This window comes from Pseudonaja textilis, chromosome 14 (assembly GCF_049901715.1).
Source record: "Pseudonaja textilis isolate UNSWEBS1 chromosome 14, rPseTex1.2, whole genome shotgun sequence".
NCBI lineage: Eukaryota > Metazoa > Chordata > Lepidosauria > Squamata > Elapidae > Pseudonaja > Pseudonaja textilis.
In genome coordinates this window covers 6,809,960-6,837,710 of record NC_142003.1, presented here as the reverse complement: position 1 = coordinate 6,837,710, position 27,751 = coordinate 6,809,960, and the positions used below count along the sequence as shown (strand labels likewise).

Genomic DNA, 27,751 nt, shown 5'->3' with positions numbered 1-27,751 from the left:
CTTGCTCTAAAGGATGAAAGTGAGAACTTCTACACGGAACCCTGAAAGGTCTACTGACAAGCTACAATCTGGGTCAGAATCTCGGTTTGATGATCTTTCTCCAGCATCACAATCATGCTTTGTTCCCCGTAGGCAGAAAAGAGGACATCATGACAACCTCTGGAGAATTGAAGCTTAGATAGCCCACTTCTACTCTGCTTCTCTTCTCTTCTCTTCCCTTCCCTTCCCTTCCCTTCCCTTCCGTTCCCTTCCCTTCTCTTCTCTTCTCTTCTCTTCTCTTCTCTTCTCTTCTCTTCTCTCCTCTCCTCTCCTCTCTTCTCCTCTCCTCCCTTCCCCTTCCCTTTTCCTTTCCTTCTCTTCTCCTCTAATCTATTTTGGCTTCTTACACTTCCAATTGAGAGTAACTACAAAGCACTAATCATAGCCTATAAAACACCCAGACCCAAATAAAATTAACAGAAAAAGCAACAATATTGATGCAATGTGTAACAAACCGTAGTCGACAATAGGAGAGGAAAAAAAAGGGATTTATTAAGGCAAATGCTACAACTTAAAGAGTCAGAGAATAATCAATAGGGATTCCATCTCTCGTTTTGGCTTTGTTTCAAGAGAAGTAATAGCCTGAGCCATCAATAATTAGGTTTTTTCCTTCATTTTATCCTTCCCTAACCTGATGTCCTTCAGCCAGAGTGGACTTCAGTTCTCAAAAATCCTGCAGGACTTTTGTCAAAACTTTTTTAAAGATCAAATCCACATATTTGGAAGATCGCTGTACAGGTGGGCCTGAATTTAGAAGAGTTCATTTAGTGACTGTTCAAAATTACAATGGCACTGAAAAAATAAAAGAAAGACATGACTTATATTTTCACAATTATAACCATTTTAGCACGCCCAGGGTCATTTGATCAAAATTCAGAAGCTTGGAAACTGACTCATATTTAAGGCGACAAGACACTAACGGAATAGTATTTAGGAGGAGTTGCAGGCAGTGGTGTAAACACAGCTCTTGAAAATCAAAGACGTTGTAGGTCAAGTTAGATTATTACTCCATCAAGTTCCCTATTAAATTCCCTATCTGCCTGCAGCTTTTATGGGCTCTAAGAGTGTGTTTTTCAGGCCTCGGTGGAAATAGTGACAGTTAGGATCAAAAGCACTATTAGAGAGATGGTGAGAAGTTGGGAGGGTGTTTTTACGTGTTCCAAAATGGAAAGGTTTGGCCCTAACCACAATGGAGAAGTGGTTATGAAGATGGTGGAACTCATAAAGATGTCTAAACCGATTCCTTTGGTTAGAGAAGAGACAACATCTATATTTATGGCTGAGTAGAAACCCGCTGTAGAGTTTCTCATGAAACTGGAAAAAAAAAAAAAGAACTTTAGATCTGTGGTTTTGATAATGAGAAAAGACTAGACAATCGAAAACGAGAGGGAACTTTTGCAACCAGAGAGTAAGAGATAATTTTTATAATCCTGCTTGTATTTGTTGGCGAGGAAATTGGAAACTCTCTTTATTTTTTCTTTCTGCAGTTTTATCTTTTCTTTTCTTCCTCTTTTTCCCCCCATGTCCTACTGTGCATTCATTTCAATCAGTTTTTTCAATCATGTTTTTCAAAACTGTTTCCTAAAACTCATCCATGCCAAACTCCAAAAGAGATGAAGTTGGAAGAGGAGCTGGGTATACAATGAAGAACCCCTTCCAGTTTATGCCAGATTGCTCTTTTAGGTCATGGAGGGATGGAAGGCTGTTCAATTTTGACACAGATGGCCCTCTTTCAAACCAGCGACCCTCCAGATGACCCTGATGACACAAGTGGCCTCAAGGACCCTGTGATGACCCAGGGTGGGATATAAAAACAACACAGGCACAGAAAACAGGTGAAGTCCCTTTAATTCCTTCAACTTGGCTTCAAAGCTCCAAATATCCTTGACTGGAGACAAAAAACTCCCCAACAAACAGTTGCAAAAAGGAGGAGATGCCGTTTAAACTAAAAATACCTATAAATTATAACTAGAAAAAAACAACAACACAAACCATACTGAAGCAATTAAGGGAACCAGACAAGATAAGGGCTTGAAGACATCCACAGATATCGGAATACACACTGGGAAGGACGCCAAACTCAGGTGAGAACAGACAGACTAGAGATATTTCCATGCTTTGTTTCCAGCACTGGCCCATACGCATGTCTGTCCTTTTAACCAGTTCTCACAGCTGCAGCCCATGAAAGGGATCAAGGTCCTGTCCTCCCCTACAGACCACACTATTCATGTTTCTCCCTTATCCTCTCCTCCCTGCATGCCCTAGGATGGAGACGGGATGGCCCTGGGTCCTCTTCTGACTGCCCAGCCAGCCTGTGACCTTCCCCAGCTTCCTCCACAACCTGCGGAGCCACACTCCCACACCCTGTCGGCTGTTCCTCCTCTCCTCCTCTCTGTTGGAGTCAGTCTCCAACAGGGGCATGACAGACCCGCTAAAAAGAATGCAAGTGACCAGCTCTGTCTGCAAGGAGTATAAATCCTTCCATTCCCCACCATCCGGTCAGAGCTGAAGAAGCTTCTTGGATAAGAAGCGAAAAGTCTTCAAGGAAGAACAAAGAGAGTCCAGTTGCCTCTTGAAAAAAAAAAAAAAGCACATCTTTGGGACAACCATGACCTGGATGACGGAGAATCTCCACAGACATTGTAAGCCTACGCAAGTTGCCCTCCCCTCTCAAAGAGAACGAGCAATGCCTCTAACGTCAGATTGGGGAGGGGGCTAGGAAGAGGAGAAGCAGGATCCATTTACTTTTGGCATATTACCTGTCAGAGGAAGAAATGAAATATAATTTACGGTGCAGCATTTCCAGCAGCAAATACATTCAAGCTTAAGCAATTAACGCTGGCTGGTTTTTTGGCAGGCTTGGAGAAGATTACTCAGAGGGTGTGAGTATGTGTCCTGAGTTACAATAACACATGATTCTTTCTTTCTTTCTTTCTTTCTTTTTCCCCCCTCTGCCACGTTTGACTTGCACGCTGTCTCCTCCCCGCCTTTCCCATGCAAAAGGTTTATGATGGCAAAAACATCTGATGGATGAGAAGGCCACTTTGATGTCTCTTGAGTGGCTTTTTGGTGTGCAAAACACAAGGCTAATTGTGCCAATTTATCAATAGGATATTGGAGCTCAGGGCTGAACAGTGCGGTCCCCTTGCTGTTCTCTGAGCTTGGTGATTTTCTGGCAGAATTTCATGACCGAACTAGGTAACAGGGCTAGAAGGAGTGAGGTTTGCAGAGAGGAGGAGGAGGAGAACTATGGGATCTTTAGTATCCTCTGACTTGATGGTATGCTTGCAGACGTTTCATGACCGAACTAGGTACCATCATCAGTGCTAGAAGGAATGGGTTTGCAGGGAGGAGAAGGAGGAGGTAGAAGAGTAGGAGGTCTATGAGATCCTTGGTGCTTTTTGAGTTTGGTGGGTTTATTTTCCAGTGGAGGAACTTCCATCTCAGACAAACGAACAGGAAACATCAACCTAAACAAGGAACCACCCAAAACACATCCACCAACCCCAATAGGGCAAACCATTTGTATATATAAAGAGAGCAAATCCTTCTAGCACTTCCTGATGTTACTTAGTAGGCACTTAGGTAATGAAACGTCTGCAGGAAAACCACCAAGCTCAGAGAGCACGAAGGACCCTACTGTGCAAATTTCACATAGGTGCTAAATTACACCCATCTTTAGGCGCATTTGACTTACCTTCTATTGGTGAGCTCAACGTTAATGCCGTTTAGGTAGGAAGTCCAAGGTACAAAGCACCTTTTGCTAATTGTTGGGCTACATGGAACAATATTTCTGGCAGATTATGATAGGATTAAACTACACGATTGTTTACACTACGCATCACTTCCTGCAAATGAGCACTCCAAGGAATTGCACTTATTTTTGCATTGCATACAGTTCGGAGACTCGGAAACCTTGATTACAAAAGGCCCACACAAAAATGGACCCATCACCGTTGTCCACATTTATAAATAACGCAGTGAAAAGAACAAGGAGAGCGACAAGAGAATGGAGTGAGAACAAAATATAGGAAGGCAACAAGGTTTCATGCTGAGTCAAAGAACTGGATGGAAAGACATTGATTTTTCTTACACGAAACACAGCATTGTAGTTCTAAACAGCTACCAAACGGATAAGAATAAATCAGTTTTGTCTGGCTGGATAGTTATGGCCTGTTGCTGGGATAACAGTCACAACCAAAGGCTTAATAGAATGATAGAATACCAGAATAATAGCGTTGAATGGGACCTTGGAGGTCTTCTAGTCCAACCCCCTGCCTAGGCAGGAAACCCTACACCACTTCAGACAAATGGCTACCCAACATCTTTTTAAAACCTCCAATGTTGCAGCATTCACAACCTCTGGAGGCAAGTTGTTCCACTGATAAATTGTTCGGTCAGGAAATTTCTCCTTCAGTTCTAAGTTGCTTCTCTCCTTGATTAGTTTCCATCCGTTGCTTCTTGTCCTGCCCTCAGGTGCTTTGGAGAGTAGCTTGACTCCCTCATCTCTGTGACAGCCCATTAAATATTAGAATCTCTTATTTTTATAGGTTAATTGACCCATATCCACATGCAATTGTTCTTTTATTTGCTGAAAATTGGCAGCAGATAGGATGGAGGGTTGAAGCTGTACTTAAGGTTGAACTTCAAAATCAGAAACTAGGGCTTGCAAAATTTTGAATTAAGCTCTAGGAAAGACTTTTCAGTTGTGTAAAGAAAGCAAGTCCAGTCAAAGTCCTCTTGTTCTACTCTTCAACCAGGACCAGTCTTGATGGACCTACCCATCAATAATAACGGAGCTTCAAGCCATGATGAAAAAGTTTATCTATCAGAGCTTTCTTGTTCTACTCTTCAACCAGGACCAGTCTTGGTGGACCTACCCATCAATAATCATGGAGCTTCAAGCCATGATGAAAAAGTTCAACTATCAGATCTTTCTTGTTCTACTCTTCAACCAGGACCAGTCTTGATGGACCTACCCATCAATAATCATGGAGCTTCAAGCCATGATGAAAAAGTTTAACTACCAGAGCTTTCTTGTTCTACTCTTCAACCAGGACCAGTCTTGGTGGACCTACCCATCAATAATCATGGAGCTTTAAGCCGTAATGAGAAGATTTTAGCTGTCACTTCAATTTCTTACAATGCTTCAGAATCATGGAATTTCACGGGCCCATCTGGCTTGGAAATTCCCAGGATGTCATCCCAACAGATGGGCAGGACCTCTGATGGAAGGAGGTCTGCTCTAACCTGCATGTTACCATGCTAGGATCTTGTTATGCCACCTGAAAGACCATAACCGCGATCTTCCTTTGCGCTTCTGTCAAAGCTGCCGATAATTCATATGCAAATGTATTCAGATTTCATTAACACACTCACACGGACTTGGGATTTCTTTAACCAGATGGCAATCCTTTTAAGGAAATCTTTCAAGGAAGTTCTCCTGTTAATTTACAAGGCCTCTAGATCTGCCAGGCCCAAGGGTTGCTTTTTAGGTCCGTGCAGCCATCTGTCTTCTAGAAAGTGTCAGTCCTTTGAGGAAGTCCAGACAGGAAACCAAAACTAGGAGCACTAACACTAAATTTATTGCCAGGTTACAGTTACAGGATTGTACAAGTTTGAAAGCCCCCCACCCGCTACGCTTCCTCCCTTTTGCTTTCTAGGGAACTGGGGTGTATGTGTCCCTGCTGAGATTCTTTCCATTCTCCTTCGTTCTGAAATATCTCTCGTCTGACTATTCTTAACCGCAAGCCCTTCCTCCTTTTCCCAAGGTTATTCTCACAATCCGTTTTATGCCCAACAAACAACAGGTAAGTTTGCACTTTGGGAAGTTGGCGATGTTTATGACCAGGTAGGCAAGAAAACTGGAAATATTCTCCTGGCAAAAGTTTTGCACGTTAAAAGTTGCTCTCTAACTTGGAAGTTAAGAGAATCTTCCAAGTAGGAATCAGGTGCTCCAAAACACGGATGTCCAACCTTGGCAATTTTAAGACTTGTGGACTTCACCTTCCAGAATCTCCAACATGCTAAGCGACACGATTCTTAAGTGTTTTGCGCCTTTTGCCACAGTTACAAATCACTCTCGTTGTTAAGTAAAGCACATGGTTGTTAAGCAAATCTGGCTTTCCCCGTTGATTTTGCTTGTTGCGGAAACAGTTGCTAAGTGCAGTGTACTGCCACATCCCATTTTTCAGTGTCACTGTACCTTTGAACAGTCCCTAACATGAATGATTGTAAGTTGAGGTTTAGGGTACTTTCATTTTTCCAAAGCTCAGTAAAAAAAAAACGGTTAATTTTGCTTCAGATTAGAAAATCATTTTTTAACCGAAAACCAAAAAAACAAACGAGCTCCTACATGTATTTAGCCCTGCCATAATTACATTGCCCTGGTCTGCATTCCCAAAGGAGCATATGGACTTTTGAGCGCTGGAAATGCTTTGTGCTACTGTGAGCTCCACGCACATTCCTTTTAATTACATATGTGCCTGCTGAGGACATATGATGAAGTCTGGCGAACTAATTTGCTACCAGCATGAGACCAAGAATAAATACTAAATATTACACTCCAGTTGGTTTTTCTCTTCGCTATCCATTATCCCTAGAGACGGGACTAAATGAAAATTGCCCCAGCCGTTTAAATATGCCAAGGGAAAGGAAAAGCAACAGTAATGTGAATAAGGCAGAAAATGATTTAAAAAAAAACACCCCAAAGGTATCCAAATTCTGCTTTGATTTCTTCTTTCTTCTCCTGTTCCAAAGTGATGGAGAAATTTGGGGGGTGGAGGTTTGGTGAGATGGAACTTTAGAGTTGCAGGAAACCATTGGCAAACAGGAAGACAGATTCTGGTGTACCTTTGGCCTGCTTAAAAGACATTGATTGTTCAAGGTCAACATTAGCAGAGGTCCTAACATGGAATTAACTGGGAAAGTTTTAATTCCTGTCAATTCAAAGTCCCTCAAGTTCTTTTCATATTTTTTTTGGGGGGGGGGGTCCCTTTGAGTCAATCTTGAGATCACCTGGACAGCTCCCTGCACTTTCTTTGACAAGGCTTGAAAGGGGTTTGCCATTACTTCCTTTCTAAAGTTTGAAAGAGAGGGACTTCTTTGAATAAAGTATTTTTTTTTCCACCCCAAAAGAGACTGACTGTGACCAGCTAGCTGTATGCCCACCTCCTGGTTTCTAGCCGGATCTCTTAGGGCTACACCAAACTCTCTTCCAAATTCTTGACCAGTTGTTAAAATTCAAAAACAAAACGCAACTCAGTTTTAATTTCTGACTGCTTTTGAGTACAGCTGTTTATACTGGATGCCTTCGGCCTCCACTTTAGCGAAAAAGCAGGTACGGGCCACCAATTGGGTGATTTCATCGTCCCAATCGATTCCTGAATAGATTGTCCCTCCCAAGGCACCTTCCCCTTACAAACCCGAGTTTCTCTGTTCCCTTTTAACTCAGGGAGGAGGATGACCTTGAAGAAGGAATGGTTGTATCTCCAGGATGGAGTACAACTTGAACCGGGGCTGCAAAAGGGGTGAGATTAAGAATCGAGGGGACAAAATTTTGTAACTCCTCTAGGTTAGGGCTGTTGTCTACCCCACAACTTAAAAATCATAGGGCTGGAAGGGACTTTGAAGATCTTCTAGTCCAACTGTGAGCAGGAGTCCTTATATCATCCTGGACAAATCCTGTCCTGAAAACTTCCAGCCATGATGCACTCACATCCCCAGGAAGAAAGGTGTTCCATTGGTTAATTGTTCTTACTGTCAGGACATTTCTCATTAGTTCTGGATTGGATCTCTCCTTAGCAAGTTTCCACCCATTCTTTCTTGTCTTCAGCAACTTGGAGGAATAAGTCACTTGCCTCTTCTCTGTGAGAGCCCTTTCAAGTACTAGAAGACAGCTATCATGCTACCCCTAATCTTTCTCTTTGTTAAACATACCTAATTCCCACAACCATTCATCATATGGTTTAGCCTCCAGACCCTTCATCATCTTAGTTACTCTTCTCTGCATTCTTTCTGGGCCCTCGGCATTTTTTTTTGCATCATGGTGACCAGAACTGGATTTGAACTGCACCCTTTTTCCTCCTTCAGCAAGCATTACAATGTCAGGATATTATCAACTCTAATCTGCAATGATTTTTGTTCAAGGCACAAACCTAAGATAGCAATAGCTATGGCACTTAAGGCTTATCTACTGCTTCACAGTACTTGACAGCTCCCTCTAAGCAGTTTACAGAGTCAGCCTCTTGTCCCGCAACAATCTGAGTCCTCATTTTATCCACCTCGGAAGGATGGAAGGCTGAGTCAACCTTGAGCCGGTGAGAATTGAATTGCTGGCAGTTGGTAGAGTTAGCCTGCAATACTGCATTCTGACCACTGCACCACCTCCGGCCCTAGGAGCCCAGTATGGAAGGCTGAGTCAACCTTGAGCCGGTGAAAATCAAACTGCTGGCAGTCGGCAGAGTTAGCCTGCAATACTACACTCTGGCCACTGCGCCATAATGGCTCTTTATAACAGACACGCTGTATAGCAGACCCTTCTCCCTTTTCTCCTCCAGCTTACCTTCCAGCGGGCAGAAACGAGTCACCTGCTCGGGCATCAGCTTCCCTTGCCTGTGTTGACAGTAGGTCTCGGCAATTTCTTGACGACACTGCTTGGATTTAGCCCTGGATAGAGCCGAGAGGGCTTCCTTGCCTGAAATGTCACATTTTGGCAGCTGATCGTATCCAAGCTCAGGAGAACCGTTCCCACTCCGTTTCATATGAGGCTGCGCGAGGGACCTTGGGGTGTCTTTCAGGGAGTTGCCATTGTTGTTGGGTTTAGGGGCAGAATTGTCCAAGGGCAGCCGCTCATGGACATTCTTCCTGAGGACAGAGTTCTCCTTGGCTTTCTCCTCCTGTTCTAGCTTTCTCCGCAGGCGTTCCTTCTGTGCACTGATGGGCTTTTTCACCAGTTCTGGCGGATGCTTCTGCTTCTGGGACCGGGGAGCAAAATTGCTATTGTCGATGTTTTCGAAGTCCTTCGGGACAGAGTTCTCATTGTTGCTGTCTGTTCGCGTCTTCTCCTTTGGCCGGTGGGAAAAATAGCCATCCTATAAGTAGGGGAAAAAGAAACGTTTGTGACATGTTGCTACAACAGTGTGTTTTCCACTGCACAAGAATACACCGGTCTATTTTTTTAAATTGAGTTTTCCAGGTGCTTCCAAGGCTTACCTGGAAGACTGCACTTTGGAATCTCTTGCACATAAAATGGATCTTCCACTACTGACCAGCTAGCTGACCCTTTCTCCTACCAGATCAGATGAATAACGAAGTTCAACCTGGTGGAAAATCTACAGTAGCATTCTTCAACTCGGACACCTACCCTATCAAGGTTTTGTATCAGATATGGTTAGAAAATTATTTTTAAACTAGACAATGTAGGACAGGGGTGTCAAACTCATGGCCCACAGGCCGGATATGTCACATGATGCTGCTGTGACAGCATGAGTTTGACAGCCCTGATCTAAGGAGATGACCAGGCTGAGCCTGAGGGAAGGGTTAAGTATGTCATCAGTCTTAAGTGTGTCATCACCCAGAAGAGAGCAAAGTCCTACCCTCTTGAATTTCACTGACTCTTATCTACTGCCAATTTGCTTTCTCCGTTAGTAGTTCAGATTCTTATAGAGAGTTTAAACTTGCAATAAAGTTTTACATACATTGGAACTGTCCAGACTCCTCATTTCCCACGCTAGATGGACAACCAGTGACCAACTGGGTCACCCTTTCAGTGATATCTCCTTACCTAAACAGAGACACAGAATGTCCATGGGTGGCAAAATAGCAGCAGGAGAGGAAGTGACTTCCGATTTCCTGCTGGCTTCCCCATTGACTCTTCTATTGGGAGGCTGGCAGGGAGCACTGGATATGAGGATCACTTGACTGTAACAGCGGCACAACCGTGGTGAAGAAACCCCAAGTTTGCCGAATTTTAATTCCACGTGAGTAATAGTTCTTGGATTTGGGATGAATTAAGCTAGCTAATTTGAGCTAGCCAATTTGAAGTTAGCAATCATAGGACAACAACAGAGCATTGTTGATGCTAATTTCATCCAGGAGGAGGAGGAGGAGGGGTCAGGGGAGACTGTGGGACCTTGGTGCTTTCAGAACTTGGTTGTTTTCTTGTAGATGTTTCATCACCCCACTAGTTAATACCATCAGTGCTTAGAGGCGAGAGGGGTATGGGGAATGGAGGAAAAGGAGGAAAGGAAAGGAGGAGGAAGAGGGATCTACACGTGATCTGTAATCTGGTGATCCCCAATTTTGAGCCTCACTGCTTGCCACAGTTACGCTACATTAGTTCCAAATGGGCTTATCTCCCAGACCGCGGAGAAAGCAGAACGAGGACATTCTATGGAACTAACACTTGTTTAAAGCTCGCATTCATTTCTCTTTTAGCTACGGCTCTTCTGGGTAGCATCTGCTTATCAGCCTGCTATCATTTGCTTTCCCTAAACTATAATGGTGACTTCAAAAGCAGATGCTGGCGCCACAGTTCACTGGACTAACTAGAACCATTCCATTAAAGAAAAAAAAAAACCTTATGAAACCTTCCAACAAAACAGAAAGAAGAACCAAAAACAAAATGGAAGACAAGGTAAACTTTTATAAAATCGAAATTCAACACAGCTTATTGTTGTTCCGCCAATGTAGCCTCTTGATTTGCACGTGTCGGTTTCTTCTGACATTTGCAGAAGACAAAATCCATCTGAAGTCAGGGTGAACTGGTGATTAGAAATATTCCAAGGCTTCCAGGACTGAAGTTACGGTCCTTATTTTTAACCAAGATTACTAGCTGACTGTGATATATCTCCATCCTTCACCTAAGCTCTTCTTGAAAGACCATCCTCCACCAAAAACGTAACCCATGGACACACTTGCTTCTAAAGAACATGAGATAAGAGTTGTGATCGAAAGAGATTCACATGTTCACTTTCCATCAACAATATGCATTGTGCTTCACAGGGTAAGAGTTTGCAATCCAGTATCTACAAACATGAAAAGGTCCATACACTTGTCCCAAAGGTGCTTTTTCCAAGAGGCAACTGGACTTTCTGGTTTTTCTTTGAAGACGTTTCACTTCTCATCCAAGAAGCTCCTCCAGCTCTGACTGGATGTGGGCTTCATGGATGAGAAGCGAAATGTCTTGGAAGCTTCTTGGATGAGAAGCAAAACATCTTCAAAAGAAAAAAACCAGAAAGTCCAGTTGCCTCTTGAAAAAGCACCTTTGGGACAACCCATGACCTGGAGGACGGAGAATCTCCATAGATGTCCATACACATCTACCATGAGAATCTCAAATCAGCTGAGATGTTAGTGGGTGCAGCAAAATCTCATGAGAGGATTTGAGGATGGTTTTGTTGATACTTTGCAAAACTCTATCATTTCACCTTAGCGGGAAAAGGCAACCAGGTCGTCAAAGAACACAGTGGCTGGATGCCATCAAAGCTGACCCCAGCCAGAGCATAGAAAAAACTCAAAGAAGTAGTCCAAGATTGGTCAATGTGGAGAGACCTGGACCATAGTGTCAGACATGACTGAATGGATATCATCATATCTCTGATTAGGGGACTGGAGGCTGAAACATATGAAGAACGGTTGCAGGAATTGGGTGTGTCTAGTCTAATGAAAAGAAGGACTAGGGGAGACAATGAGAGCCGTCTTCCAGTATCTCCAGGGGCTGCCCCAAAGAAGAGGGAGTCAAGCTATTCTCCAAAGCATCTGAGGGAAGGACAGGAAGCAACGGATGGAAACCAATCAAGGAGAGAAGCAAGAACTAGAACTAAAGAGAAATTTCCTGACAGTTAGAGCAATTAATCAGTGGAACAACTTGCCTCTAGAAGTTGTGAATGCTCCAACATTGAAAGTTTTAAAAAAGATGCTGGATAACCATTTGTCTGAAGTGGTGTAGGCAGGGGGTTGGATTAGAAGATCTCCAAGGTCCCTCCCAACTCTGTTATTCTATTCTATCTTCATGATCATCATCATCATCCCCACCAGATTGCAGCCATTGACTGATTGACCAGGCCAACTCCCAAGACGGTAAAACAGGAGAACCAGAGAGTTGAATGTAATTAGACCAAAAGGAGTCTTGATTTAGTTCTTTGAAAGTGAGGAACATCAAAGCCCATCTATGTCTGTAACCAGGATCAGGAACGATCATCATCTGAGATATATCTCTACTGGCCAACCTGTAGCCAAGCCAAGATCTTCTCCTGCCCCCTTGCCTTGAGTCACTTGAATCTTATATCATTCTATTCTTCACGCATGATTGAGGGTTAGTCACAGAAACAATATTTCTCCTCCAAATATACGAGAGAAATCCTGGAACAGTCTACCAAAGAATTTAAAAGCCAAGCATAACTGTTCTTGAGAATCAAGTCCCCAAAGGTTCATAAATACAATCCATTTATACTCTTAAATCTACAATGAGTAGAAACCGCTGCTTTTACGAGATTTCTCCAGCAGATCACAGAGCAGTCCTCAGCTTATGATCACAATTGAGCCCAATTTTTTTTTTGTTGCTAAGTGGGATTGTTGTTAAGTGAGTTTTTCTCCATTTCACAACTTTCTTGCCACCGTTGCTAAGAGAATCACTACAGCTGTTAAGTTAGTAATGCTAGCTTCCCGTTGACATTATTTATTATTTATTTGATTTGTCAATTTCTTACCAGATAATAGGTATAAGTTTAACCAGAGTAAGAATACAGGAAATAGGTATGAATAAATGGGGACAATAGGACAGGGACGGTAGGCACGATGGTGTGCTTATGCATGCCCCTTACGGACCTCTTAGGAATGGAGTGAGGTCAATAGTGGATAGTTTGAGGTTAAAGGAGTGGGGGGTTTGAGGATGTAACAACAGAGTCAGGTAGTGTTCTCACCCAAAACCTTGTTCCAAGTAAACAAACACCAAACTGAGATAAAAGCAAAACCTTTTAATGCTTCTCTGCGAATTCCGTTAATGCACGGTTAAAAGGCTATTAAAACTAATTGTCTCTGACAAGAATGAGCTTTGCCAAGGTTGTGCAAGGCTGCCAAAAGCACTAGATTAAGTTGCCAAGAAATATTCCAAAGAAAAAGTCTTCAACCACAAACCAAGATAGTCTGAACAAAGGCTTGAAGGGCAAGAACTTCTTTGCTTCCTGCAAAGAATACCAGTCTCTCAGGCAGGCTTTTATCCCTTAAGGGAGGGGCCATTACCTTGCAGCCTTACTCCTGAGTCCCCCGTGTTGCTGCAGCTGCTCTTTCCTTCGAGCAGCCCTTCGTGCATGCACACTGGGCACAGGCTCCTCGGGGACCTCTTCATCACTGCTGCCAGCCTCCACAATCTCTGAAGGCAGCATTCCACTGCCTGGATGGTCCTGGCCCCATCTCTGCATCCCACGCAGGCCCCTCATCTGAGCCCTCGCTCTCCGAGACCTCAGCTGTCCACACCTGCTGCCAGCAAACCATAACAGATAGTGCATTCCAGGTATTGACCACTCTGTTGCTGAAGTTGTACTTTCTGCAACCAAGTTTGGAGTGGTTTACCTTGAGTTTGTATCTGTTGTGTGCTCTTGTAGTGTTGCGGTTGAAGCTGAAGTAGTCATTGACTGGTAGGACATTGCAGCAGATAATTTGGTATACTACGCTCAAGTCCAACGGTAGGCGGTATAGTTCAAGGTTGCCCAAGCCCTAAATCTCAATCTGGTGACACAGGTTTCTTGCCAGAAAGTCGCAAAAGGAGATCACGTTACAACCGTCATAAATAGGAGTCAGTTGCCAATCATCTGAATTTCGATCACATGACCCTGGGGAGGCTACAATGGTCATATGAAAAATGGTCACAGGTCACTTTTTTCAGTGCCGTTGAAATGTTGAATGATCACTAAAACGGACGGTTGTAAGTCCAAGATCTACCTGTATCATTTTAAAAAATATTTGGAATACAAGCTTCTTTCACCACTTTCTGTTCCCTTCTTTTGAGACATGGGTTCATCCATCCTTGAAGAAAGCTGAAAGACAGTCTTGCTACGGCTCACAAAACCTCAAAGCAAGCAAAGGTGAACCTCACCTGTTTTAAGGCTGTGCAAATATTCAAAATCAGGTGGTTTGATTTCAAGGCCGTTTAGGTCAACTGAACCACATCCTAAAGTCTTTTCCAATGGCTGCATTAAAGGGGATGCCTCTCAAAGGGTTTGCACACAAGCCAGGTTGAAAAACTAGGGTTTGTTCTTCAGGCTAGGAGACATCAACTAATGGAATAGCTCAACCAACCAATGAGGAGCACAACCAACCAACCAATGGAGTAGAAGTTGCCTTCAGAAGTTGTGGGAGCTTCATCCCTGGAAGCTTTCAAGAAGAGACTGGACGGCCATCTGTCAGAAATGGTGTAGGGTCTCTTGCTGGGCAGGGAGGGTTGGACTAGATGACCTAAAACGTCTCTTCCAACTGTTATTCTGTTATTCAAACAAGCCATCCTTCTCAGCTTGTGGGCAACATTTAGCAAACTGCAGAAGGGGGTTTGTTTAATCATCCCTGCTAGCAAGGGGTGAAAAGGTAATGTTGTAAGCAGCCCAGAGTTAAGATGGAGGGTGAATAAATTTGATAAATAAATGAAAAACAAATAAAGGTTCATAATTGCTTTCAAATGTTCTTTCTTTCTTTCTTTCTTTCTTTCTTTCTTTCTTTCTTTCTTTTCCTTTCTTTCCTTTCTTTCCTTCCTTTCCTTCTTTTCTTTTCTTTCTTTCTTTCTTTCTTTCTTTCTTTCTTTCTTTCTTTCTTTCTTTCTTTCTTTCTTTCTTTCTTTCTTTCTTTCCTTCCTTCCTTCCTTCCTTCCTTCCTTCTTTTTGCTAGTTTTTGTTTTTATTTTTCCATTTTCTCATCCTCTGTATGATGAGCAACTGCCTTGCACTTCCAGAAAGCTGGGGCCCGACACAATAAAATGTTTATTTGCAACAGATTTCGAGATAAACAAAACAGGATGGTTTGCAGCAGCAAACCCTAGATTTTTATTTTTATTTTTATTTTTTGGAGCACTGGAAACGGATGGCTTCCAAGTCCTCAAAAAGCCGTTCTGCATCAGAGAGAAAACGAGGCTTGTCTTCTCCAGTTCAACCATGGCCAATAGAATAGCAGAATGAACTCTGATCATCTTTTAAAAACCTCACCATTCTGGCAGAAGGGGACGAGAGCCAAGCCAAAGGGAGCAGATGGGAGAAGAAGAAGACAGATGCTTAGGAAATTGGCTTTATCCATATGCTTTCCCCTCGTTTAACTCTTTATTTATTTATTTTTACTCCTCTCCGTTATTTATTTTTCTTTTCTTTTCTTTTTCAAGGGGGAAAGTCAAATGGCACTTTCATAATTCATCCGAAAATGCAGAGTTTGGAGAAAACACTCCAAAACCCTAGTTCCTGAAACGAGCTGCGATGGAATGTACAGGTAAGGCCTCGACTTACCACCGCCAGGAAGCCCAACGTTTCTGTTGCTAAGCAAGACAGTGGTTTAAGGGAGCTCTGTAACATTTCACACCCTTGCTTGTCACTGCAGCGAATCACTGCAGTTGTTAAGTTGGCAACTTAGGAGGTTAAACGATATCTGGCTTCCCCATTGACTGGGGTTGTCAGAAGATCGCCAAAGTCGCTAAGGGAAAAATTTGTTCCGTGAGTCTGGTCCCATTTTACAACTTTCCTTGCCACATTTGTTAAGTGAATCACTGCAATTCTTAGGCCAACTCAAAAATATTTACCTGGTCTATTAGAGTTGCCAGCAGAAAGGGAGTAATGCACACCTTAGATCTGTGGTGGCTGACCTTTTTGGGCTCCTGTGACGAAAATTGCGTGTGCACTTGGGTGCATGCGCTCACATGTCAACACCCAAAAGGTGCTCCCTGCCCCCTGTGCATGTGTGTGCGATCTTCCCCCTGCCACCTCCTTACCTGCACTGTGCATGCGTGTGCCTCCCAGCTGATTTTCCGGCCTTTTTCGGCCTCCCAGAGGCTGGAGGGAAGCCTCTGCAGCCTTTGTAGGCTGAAAAACGGGCCTGTTTGGTCACTTCCGGTATTTCCAGAAATACAGGAAATGATGAAACGGGGCTGTTTTTCGGCCTACAAAGGCTGCAGCCTTTGGGAGGCTGAAAAAGGCCCGAAAATCAGCTGGGAAGTACGCGCATGCTCAGTGAAGTAAGTTTGCCTGGGGCTTGTGTGCCCGCACAAATGGCTCTGTGTGCCGCCTGTGCCATAGGTTTGCCATCATGGCTTTAGATAATTGCTAGGTGGTGGAAGCTTCCGGCATGCAAGATTATTACTGGGGAGCATGATTGATGACTCTTGGCTATGGATTTGTCCCATTGGAGAATATACATCCAAGGGTTGGGAGATGACCAAGGTCAAGGATGAGATGAATGATGTGTTTCAGAGTCGGCTGCACCCAGGAAACGGCGACATGGTCACTCCTAATAAATGATTTTTTTTAAAAAAACTCTGAGACATGTGGCTAGAGACTCATGATTTGAATGGGGGTGGATTGTTGCAGCCAGTAACCCTGTCGTTAAGTGAATCTGGTTTCCCCCATTTGGACTTTGGTCACAAAAAGGGATCACATGACCTAAGGACACTGCAACCGTCATAAATATGAATTGGTTGCCAAGTATCAGAATTTGGATCATGTGACCATGGGGATGCTTCAGTGGTGCTTAGTGTGAAAAACAGTCAAAAGCCACTTTTTCCAGTGCTGTTGTAACTTTGAGTGGTCACTAAACGAGTAAGTTGAGGACTACCTGTAGCGTAAACTCACAGGAGGGAGGGGCTGCATTCCAGAGGAGCAAAGAAAACTCAGTTCAGACAGTTTGTGTGGGAGCGAGAGGATGAAGACAGTTCCTCCTCAATAGTTCCCAATTAAACTAACCTTTACTTCGCCAAGATTCTGTCGAAAGATGAAGAACAATAAAGAAAACTTGGAAGAATCGCAATGTATCTTATCTTGGTTTTTGGAGCCTGACACAAGCTGACTTTTAACTTTAACCTATGGTCTGAATGCAAGAATAAAAATCTATTCAGTGAAACTAGAAGCAAATAAATCTTTCAATTTTATAGCAAGACTTGTTGGAACATATTCAAATCTGGCAGTTATTCACATAATGTTCAGTATAACTGCACTCTTTTTTTTTTGCAAGTTCTCCAGGTGTAAATTCAATAACAGTATCTTTTGAAGGTAATAAACTGAACTAATTCAGTAATATATCTAAGCAACACCTTTCTAAAACAGCTTTTCTTTTTTCCCCCTTCCTAAACCGCCTTTTTACAAATTAAAACGTGTCGTGTGTTTTCAGTATTCACGGGCAAGTGGAATGGAATAAACACGGTGTCTCAGTTCCTTCCCTCCTCGCCTTTTCTTCAAGAGGGACATAAAAAAATATATATTAAATGCTAAAAAACGCACCTGCTTGAAAACATGTAATCAGATGAATTATAATCCTCTTTAGATTTGGTGGAATTCCTTTTTTTTACTTCAAACGCAACGTCTTAATTGCTCTGTTTGCAACTGTATTTCCACCTTCGTAACCTGCAAAGATTTGCTCTGTTTTTCGAATTTCATTAAAAAGCATCTGACTAATTTGGGAAGGAAAAATATGTTCTCCTTTTAAATGAAGGAATCCGTTGATGCACCCAGATCTGTTTATTGACGTGGCAACATATGAGGTTAAAGAGTCTCAATTTCTGTTGCCAATTTTCTGATTTCTTTCTTGGAAATGTCTCTGAATTTTTTTTCTTTCTCACCCCATCTCTGTTTTGTTAACCCTTTCTGCCAAACATTTATTCCTTGACCACATTTGCTTTCGAAAGCTTTCTCAAAGCCGAGCATTTATTTCTAAAAATTAAGCTGTGGGGTCTTTGGTGGTCTCATAGTTCGGGTATTTTCTTGCAGATGTAATAGCGAAGTAGCATTGATGATATTACCTAGTTGGGTCATGAAACGTCTGCAATAAAGCAACCAAGCTCAGAGAGCCACAAGAACCTCACAGTTCGATCCTGAGTTACAAATGCAGGAGGTCCTTGCTTTAAGACCGCAATGAAGACCAACATTTCTGCTGCTTTCAGGCCTTCTACAATCAGCCAGAGTTGTAAAAATGCCAACAAATAATGGTAGATTCAAAAATGGATAAAATCTTGCTCTGAATCACAATGTTTTGGCTATTGGCTTTAAAAACCAACAACCCCAAACCTATATTCAGTTTTAGGGTTCTGTGAATGTCATTTGGCAATATATCATCCCAAGCTTAGAACTTCCAAGGGCCAAATTAGAACAAAGAATAATAGAGTTGGAAGGGACCCCGGAGGTCTTCTAGTCCAACCCCCTGCTTGAACAGGAGACCGTATACCTGTGATAGCGAACCTTTGGCACACGTGCCACAAGTGGGACGAAGAGCCATTTGTGCCAGCACGTGAGCTGCAGGCAAACTTACCTCATTGGGCATGTGTGCACCTCACAGCTGATTTTTGGCTGGTTTGAGGCCTTTTTCGCCCACCCAAAAAAGCTTGAGGAAGGCTTCTGCAGGCTTTGCAGGCCGAAAACTAGCCCTGTTTCATCACTTCCCGTTTTTTCAAAAATACCGGAAGTGACGAAACGGGGCTAGTTTTCGGCCTGCAAAGCCTGCAGAAGCCTTCCTCAAGCCTTTGGGAGGCTGAAAAAGGCGTCACACCGGCCAAAAATCAGATGTGAGGCACAGTTCAGGTAAGGGGGTGATGGTGGTGGGTGGGTGAGGATTATGTGCACATGCGTACGGGGCATGGGGGTGCACGCATTGCCTTCTGGGTGCTGGCATGTGATGCGAGCATGCAAGTGCACAATTTTGGGCCCAGGAGCCCAATAAGGTTAGCCACCACTGCCCTATACCATTTCAGACAATCGTTGTCTGATTTCTTCTTGAAAACCTCCAGTGTTGGAGCACCCACAACTTCTGAAAGCAAGTTGTTCTGCCGATTAATTGTTCTAACTGTCAACAAATTTCTCCTTAGTTCTAGGTTGGATCCCTATTTGATGAGTTTCCATCCATTGCTTCTCGTCTTGCCTTTTGGTTCTTTGGAAAATAGATTGACCCCCTTGTCTTTGTAGGAGCCCCTCAAATATTGGAACACTGCTATCATGTCTCCCCTAATCCTTCTTTTCATTTTCAATAGCTGACCCCAAATTAGTGGATCTACTTTCACAGGTCAGTCCATCTGTTTCTTTAATTTTAATAAACATATTCCAAAAGGCTATACCCATTTATCAAAAAAAAAAACAAAAAAAAAACAAACAAACCCAACACCACAAGCCCATAAAATCCAGTGGATCTTAGTTTATTCCAGAGAAGTAGTTTATTTGTTTTTATTTATCTATTTTATTTTGTCAAGCGATTGTTAAATAACAGGTATAAGTATAAACATGGTTATGAATACATGAAATGGATACGAGTAAGAAAAAAACAAATAAACAATAGGACAGGGACAGTAGGCACGTTGGTGCACTTATGCACACCCCCTACAGACCTCTTAGGAAAGGGGTGAGGTCAATAGTAGACAGTCTAAGGTTAAAGGTATAAAGGTATAGGGTTGCAGATTAATTGTACTATCCGTCTATTCACTATCCTAATTCTAATAAACTCACTGCAGCTTATTTATTGCCTGTGTTCATTAACTCGGTTTCAATACAAATCCATATAGCTTTCTTTAATTAATTTCATTCCAAATTCGATTTTAATTCCGTTTGCTAATAGCTTCTGTAAGACTACCCAACATGTTTCAACATCCTGCTGTACCGAACAGTGAGAATTCCAATAAATTGAGTAAATCTAGTTCATTAAAATCCAGGCAGTTCGTTATATCTAATTCAACATGGATCGATTGAGTTCCATTTGGTACATTTCATTCCAAGTTTTAAATTAGTTCAGTTTGTTAGTGCCTCCTAATAAATCTTATCTTCCATGTTTACCTCTTCAAAGTTCAGCCGCTAAACTTTTTCCAACTTTGCCATTTGAAATATTGCAGCTAATGCGATTCTAGCCACTCCTCTATCTTTAGATGTTTTTTCCCCTGCTGGTTGATATTAACCTAATACATTAAGTTAAGTTCATATTTTCTTCCTTAAAAATACCACACAGTGTTGGATCCATTGTTGTTTTTTTTAACTTTATAGGCTGGATCTAACTCACTGTTGAATTTGGTTATTCCTTTGCTGGTTTCTGTCCACTTGTGTCACATTAGTTCTGTTCTGTTCTGTTCTGTTCTGTATACGAGTAGACCAGTGGAGAGATGAACAGAAGATAGCAGCTGGATAGGTGATAGAGGACTGAGATCGGTGGTGGGATTCAATTTTTTTTAGTACTGGTTCTGTGGGCGTAGCTTGGTGGGCATGGCGTGGCTTGGTGGAGTGGCAGGGAAAGGATACTGCAAAATCCCCATTCCCTCTCAACTCCTGGGGGAAGGTTATGTCAACTCATAAAACATTTTGTATACCCATTTTATAGTTGTCAACAGAAAGAAGGGGGGGAGTTTCAAAGAGCAGGCGGCAGTGTGGAATCGAAAGTACATTCCATTCATATTTTCTTCAGAGACTGATTAGATGACTGAAGCTTCTGCCGCGCAAAAATCTAATTGGAGAAAATGATTGGTAACTCTTGGCTATGGAGGTGTTTCGTTGGATGATACACCCAGAGGGATGGGGGGGGGAAGCAGGATCAAGGGTGACAGTGAATCACGTATCTCAGAGTTGGCTACGCCCAGGTTAGTGCCGGCATGTTCACTTCTAATAAATCCTTTGAAGTTTTGGGAGTGTGGCTCGAGGCTCATGATTTAATTGGAGTAAATGCTGGAATCCTGACAGGTTACTGCAAAATCCTATTCTTTCCCCACCCCACGAACCTGCTTTCCAACACCATTCTCCTATACAGGGCAACCAAAGAAGACCCAGCTGATCAGCTGGGATTCGGGAGGCAGAGAATAGATGGGGACGGGGCCAGTCAGAAGTGGTATTTGCTGGTTCTCCAAACTACTCAAAATTTCCACTACCGGTTCTCCAGAACTGGTCAGAACCTTCTGAATACCACCTCTGATGGAGACAGATAGACAGATGATATATAGATAGATATTTAGACAGACAGACAGACCGATCCTGTAGGATTGAAAAACATAAAATTCCAGTAGGACTGAAAAATATATAAATAACATATTTATATTATCTATATATCATCTATCATCCATTCATCCGTCCGTCTATCATCTATCTATTGAAGAGGTAGGGAATGATGGCCCTTTTATGACCATGTGGACTTCAACTCCCACAACTCCCATGGCTGGCTTAGTCATTCTGGGAGTTGAAGTCCACAAGTCATAAAGGGCCCACCGTTTCTCACCCTCTGAACTAAATAGAGGCCTCTCTGTATAGTCTGCATATATCCACCCACCCAGCCACCCATCTCCAGAGGATCATCCATCCAATAAAGGAAGAATATTTGCAGCTCAAGAGTTGAAATGAGAAGTCCTTGGAGCTTCTGGGAGCTTGATGGTTTTCTTGCAGATGTTTCACACTAGGAGTGATGATGTCGCTTAGTTTGGCAATGAAACATCTACAAGAAAACCACCAAGCTCAGAGAGCATCAAGGACTCCCATAGTCGTTGTCCTCCTCCTCCTTCTCTCTCCCTCGACAAATTCCACTTTCTTCTAGCACTGATGATGTTACCTAGTTTGGGTCACGAAACATCTGCAGGAAAACCACCAAGCTCAGAAAGCACCAAGGACCCCACAGTCCTCCTCCTCTCCATAAACCCCACTCCCTTTCATAACTCATGATGTCCCTTAGTTGGGTCATGAAATGTCTGCAAGAAAACAACCAGGCTCAGGGAGCACCAAGGATTCCACAGTCGTCTCCTCCTCCTCCTCCTCTCCCTACAAACACACACTCCATTCCCTTCTAGCATATTTTGATATTACCTAGTTTGGGTCATGAAACATCTGCAGGAAAATCACTAAGCTCAGACAGCACCAAGGATCTCACATCCATCCATCCATCCATCCATCCATCCATCCACCCAACCATCCATCCATCCATCCATCCACCCACCACCCATCCATCCATCCATCCATCCATCCACCCATCCACCCACCCACCCACCCATCCATCCATCCACCCACCCATCCATCCACCCAACCATCCATCCATCTCCAGAGGATCAGCTCTAGGGGCACAGTTGCCTCTTTTTGGATCATGCCACATGTTGGACCATCTTCAAATGAGAAACCTTGGCGATTCTTTCTGAAAAGCCGTTCCCTGAAACACAACCTCTTCCTGATGATTTTTCGCCCCCCTCCTCCTAAATGACATTTTCTCAAGGCAGGGGGAAAGAGAGAGAGAGAGAGAGAGGGCGGTTTAGGCCAGATGGTCTTAAATATCCCGTTTAAAATGCTTTGAGATGCCTTCTCTAAATATCCCTTTTTTTACTCTTAACTCTGCAATGGTGCGTGTAGTCTTTTTTTTTTTGGCTCTTTCCTCTTCCAATCGGAGCTGTCAGGCCATAATTTATCTTTTATTTTAACAGAGAGCAGGGTTCTTCCTGTGTCAGACTGCCAAAATTACCTCTATTATAACATTATTTGTATGGGTATCTTCTCTCTGCTCCCCCCTTGTCTCTTTTCATTAAGAAGCTTTCCAGCATGTGCCATGTTGGCTCTGGTTTTAGAAGCAGCTGGGCTAAAAATAAGAGTGTGACAGGCCTCAAGGAGAGCTTAATGTGAAAGCTAAATTTGCTGCGGAACGAGACACCAGCTCCCAGATTTATTAAACTGAAGCTTGGCAAGATCCGTGTGTTTGTTTTACTGTCTTTCAAACCTCCGCAGCATCCACCCAACCTATTTAGCAACAGCCTTTAGACTTATATCCCGCTTCACAATGCTTTTACGGCCCTCTCTAAGCCGTTTACAGAGTCAGCCTATTATCCCCGACAATCTGGGTCCTCATTTTATTCACCTGGGAAGGATGGAAGGTTGAGTCAACTTTGAGCTGGTCAAGCGGTGAGCAGAGTCATCCCGCAATACTGCATTCCAACCACTGAGAACCATGGATGGATGGATGATGGAACGAAGGAAGGAAGGAAGAGCAATAGCACTTAGATTTATAATCTAAGTGCTTCATAATGCTTATTTATTGCCTGTGTTCATTAACTCGGTTTCAGTACAAATCCATGTAGCTTTCTTTAATTAATTTCATTCCAAATTCGAAGGAAACTGGGAGGTCTTCTTGTCCCCTGCTCAAGGCTGAAGACCTTATACCATCCCAGACAAATGGCTGTCCAGTTTATTTTTGAGATGTTGCAGCCATGTTCAGGAGGAAGGAGAAAAATCAGTTAGGACCAGACCATCATAGAAAGCCCAAGTATTATTTATTAGTTTGAGTGCAGCATGTTAGCTGACCCAAAGGATTGTGGTGCTATTTTTAAAGACCAAGTTTAGGTGTTTAAAAGGCTGTGTGAACCCATCTACACACTAGCCTGATGTGCGAACTATCGCCAAGAATTCTCCAGGTTTTAACAGTCTATGTGGACCCATCTGCAGCTTAGTGTGATGTGTGAACCATTATCAACCATTCTCCAGGTTTTCACAGGCTGTGTGAACCCATCTACAGCTTCGCATGAAGGCAGTACCAATAATTCTTCCATGTTTCCAGCTTCTGCTCCAAGGGGCAAGGAATTGAGCCAACAACTTTCTGTAGGCGATGCAGATGTTCTTCCGTTGAGCTACAACACTCCTTTTCTTGACCCTCTGGTAATTGGATTTGATATTCCCAAGATGCAAATTTCACACTAAGCTAAACAGGACAGTAATCAATTGCCCACAGCCTGTTTTTAATAATTATACTGGGTAATTATAGACGACTGATGATTATGGGTACGTATGAAGTAATCAAATCATTCAATGTTTTAATGTCAAAAGCTTCTATTTGGGCATTTTTCTGCTCCATCGCTTCTGCTTTAGGAGAAGAATTATGGACTTGGAGCGGGGGAAAATAAATGCATGAAGAACAAAACCTCTAAAGATACTGAACTGGGACCAATTATACTCGGATTTTCTGCTCTGTGAAAGAGCTGTCCTTTTTCATGACAAAGAAAGGCAAAATATAGTACCCACCGGGACAGTAAAACCAGACTAAATTAAAATATATTAATGGACTGGATTCCATTGTCCCAACATTGCTGCTTTTAATTTATGTACTCTGTAGGCAGGAGAAAGGAGAGATATGGCTGCTTTTAAAGGAACACAAGAGAGACAGCCTAGAAAGAGGTTCAATGCCACCCTTAATGATAATAAAATATTCTCTTTATACAATTCTAATATCCGTTAAATAACCAACTGTATATATAGTCAACTGTATAACGAGCATATTTTATTATGATTAAGGTAGGAAAATGGAAAATACCATGTGGATCCTAAATATATTGGCTTTATTATGTTTTTACTCTTTTTAGATTGTTATATTTTGGCTTAGAGAAAATTAAGGATAATAATGATGTGTAATGTTAAATAAAATAGGTCGTAAGCTGAAAATGGAAATAAGAGGGGATAAAGAATTGAAAACTTACGTATGGATGAAATGATATTGATATTGAATTAATGAATTGAAATATGAAATGCAAATTTATTTAAAGATGAGTGAAATGGATAATAATATGAGTTAATATTATATAAGATTAATAGAAATGAAAGTAGGACTATGGACAAGTGTTATAATCTGGAAACATATTGCTCACATGAAAAGATGTAAAAAATAAAGAAACTTTTTACAAAAATAAAAATGCCGCCCTTAACGGTGGACCAAAATCTTCAGCTAGTGCTCGACTTAATGACCATTTGAAGTTGCAACAGTAACTTATGCCCATTTTTCACACTTATGACCATCAAAAATCTCCATGGTCTCGTGATCCAAATCCAGATGCAACTGGCTCCTATTGTCTACAAGTCTTAACGTTGCCAAGCTTGGACATCCCTGATGTAAAGCTACTATATTTTAGCAAGTTAGGATTCATGCTATCTGGGGAATTCTGGGAGTCGAAGTCCATGGGTCTTGGGTTGGACACCACTGGTTTAACAGATTAACAGAGTAGGAAGGAACCTTGTAGGTCATCTAGTCCAACCCCCTGCCCAAGCAGGAGACCATACACCATTTCTGACAGATGGCAGTCAAATCTCTTCTTGAAAGCCTCCAATGACGAAGCTCCCTCAACTTCTGAACGCAACTTCTGTTCCATGGGTTGATTGCTCTCACTGTCAGTAAATCTCTCCTTATTTCCAGGTTGAATCTCTCCTTGTTCAGTTTCCATCCATTATTCCTTGTCTGGCCTTTGGATGCCTTGGAGTATAGCTTGACCCCTTCCTCTCTGTGGCAGCCCCTCAAATATTGGAAGACTGCTATCATGTCTTCCCTTCTCTTCTCTAAATTTAGGTTTAGGGCTTAAGACAAACCCAATGTTTGTTGGGTTGAAGATGAAAGTCAAAGACTTTGGCCACCTCATGAGAAGGAAGGACTCACTGGAGAAGAGCTTAATGCTGGGAACGATGGAGGGCACCAGAAGAAGACGGGGACGGCAGAGAAGGAGGGGGCTGGATGGAGTCCCTGAAGCAGTTGGAGTGAGCTTAAATGGACTCCGGAGGATGGTAGAGGACAGGAAGGCCTGGAGGAACGTTGTCCATGGCATTGCAATGGGCTGGACACGACTTTGCAACTAGCAACAGTTGTTGACCAGGTCAAAGGAGCTCTTGTTGGACAATCACCAGGCAACTGTGTGTCAGACTACATATCTACATCAGCCCTCACAAAAAGATTCCACTGGATGCCACGATACAAGGTGGACCAAAAAAACAACAACAACCCCTCAGCGGATTTATGAAATATTACACTGCAGCTTTCAGGGCCCTGCATGTGGTTCCTCTCGGAGGAAGACAGAGCACAGCTTTGTGTGATCAACAGGATGTTGTGACTTCTCTTCTTCAACCCCCTTCCTGGCTTTCGAAACGTCTCTCTCTCTCTCTCTGTCTCAAAAAAAATGAGTTCCCCGCCAAACTTTGCTGCACAAACCCAGCATTGTTGGAAAAAAAAAAGAAAAAAGAAAGAAACCCTTCTCTTTTTTTTTTTGAAGGAATAAACCTTCCTCTCACTGAAGTTATCTCACCAGGCCTCAGGCAAAAAAAACCCCGACAGAGAAATGATTCTTTTTGACGCGCCGTTCAACGGGCCCCTGAAGATCATTTGCGAACGCCACATATCGGAATGCATTGGGGAGATTTTTTTTTTTTTTTTGGTTTGCAAAAGTTGGTGTGTGTTTGGGCACGACTGTGCAAATCTCTGCTGGGCAAGAAATAGCGATGCACGCACACACACACACACGTCCCTGCTTAGGAAGGGGTCCATGTTAAACAGGCAAGGCTAGGAGAGAAGTCATCGTGACAGAGTTTAAATTGGAATGAAATGAGCTTAGAAAATCCAGGAACAGTTCATTGCGTTCCCCCTTCTTTTTTTTTAACCATGTCCTCTTCTGTGCTATTAAAGCTCATCTTTATATATATATATATATATATATATATATATATATATATATATATATATATATATATATATATATATATATATATATATATATAAAACAAAATGCCACTCACGCATCATCACAAAATCTCCTGAAGCATAAAGCCTACAAACTTGAAATTCGGTACATATGTTCCTCTTGGCTTCTAGGTGCTCACTAAGAAAGGATTTTTCAAAATGGCCATCAGAGCATCTGTATTTCCTATATTATTATTATTATTATTATTATTATTATTATTATTATTATTATTATTATTATTATTATTATTATTATTATTATTATTAACACGCTCTGATGCTAAGGAGTTCTCTCCCCCTCCCCACCTGAAAAGAAACCTCTTCCAAATGCAAAATATAAGCAGAGGAGAAGAGTTTCCATTTTAGTTTCAGAGCACCAAGCAGCTTTAGTACAGAACAGTTGAGCTTAGCCACACCCAGGCTCCTTGCTGTCTCTTTGCTCATATGCAATCACACTGCTTCAGTTTCCAAATAGCCCTCAACCCTCTCACACACTATCAGGATGCTAGCCAGATGAATACCGATGGATGCTGGTAGGCAGAGACAGAATTTTGTTTTCCTTATTTTCCTTCCCCAAAACTAAGCCCAACCATATAGTTTCGTAGCGAACAACGGGTATCGAGCTAGTTCCTAATACTCCAAGCATTTAGGGGAATTTCTTTCGAATATCTTCTATAAATTCTAATATCTTTTGGATTACTAATTCCTCCGGTGGCAATGAAGCTATCTATCTGTTCTGACCCAAACCTTGTTCCAAGGAAACAAATACAAAACAGAGGCAACGTAATGATTCTTTACGAATTCGGTTAATTCACGGTTAAAAGGCTGTTTCAAACTAATTGTCTCTGATAAGACTTGCCAAGGTTGTGCAAGGCTGCCAAGAATACTAGATAAAGTTCCCAAGAAATATGTCAAACACAAAGATTCTCCAAAAAAACCAACCAAGATAATTGAACATCCACAAGGCTTGAGTGCAAAAACTTCTTTGCTTCCTGCAAAGAACTCCGGTTTCTCAGCTGGCTTTTATCTCTTAAGGGAGGGGCCATAACCTTGCAGCCTT

General features: G+C 42.4%; 1 protein-coding gene across 1 annotated transcript in view; it reads right to left on the bottom strand.

Moving 5' to 3' along the window:
- XYLT1 (xylosyltransferase 1) overlaps positions 1-27,751 on the bottom strand; it is a 128,160-nt gene that overhangs the window by 45,223 nt on the left and 55,186 nt on the right. Inside the window, exon 3 of the mRNA XM_026704253.2 lies at positions 8,603-9,131. Within this exon, the coding sequence (XP_026560038.1) occupies positions 8,603-9,131 (529 nt within the window). The remainder of the gene's footprint in view (positions 1-8,602; positions 9,132-27,751) is intronic.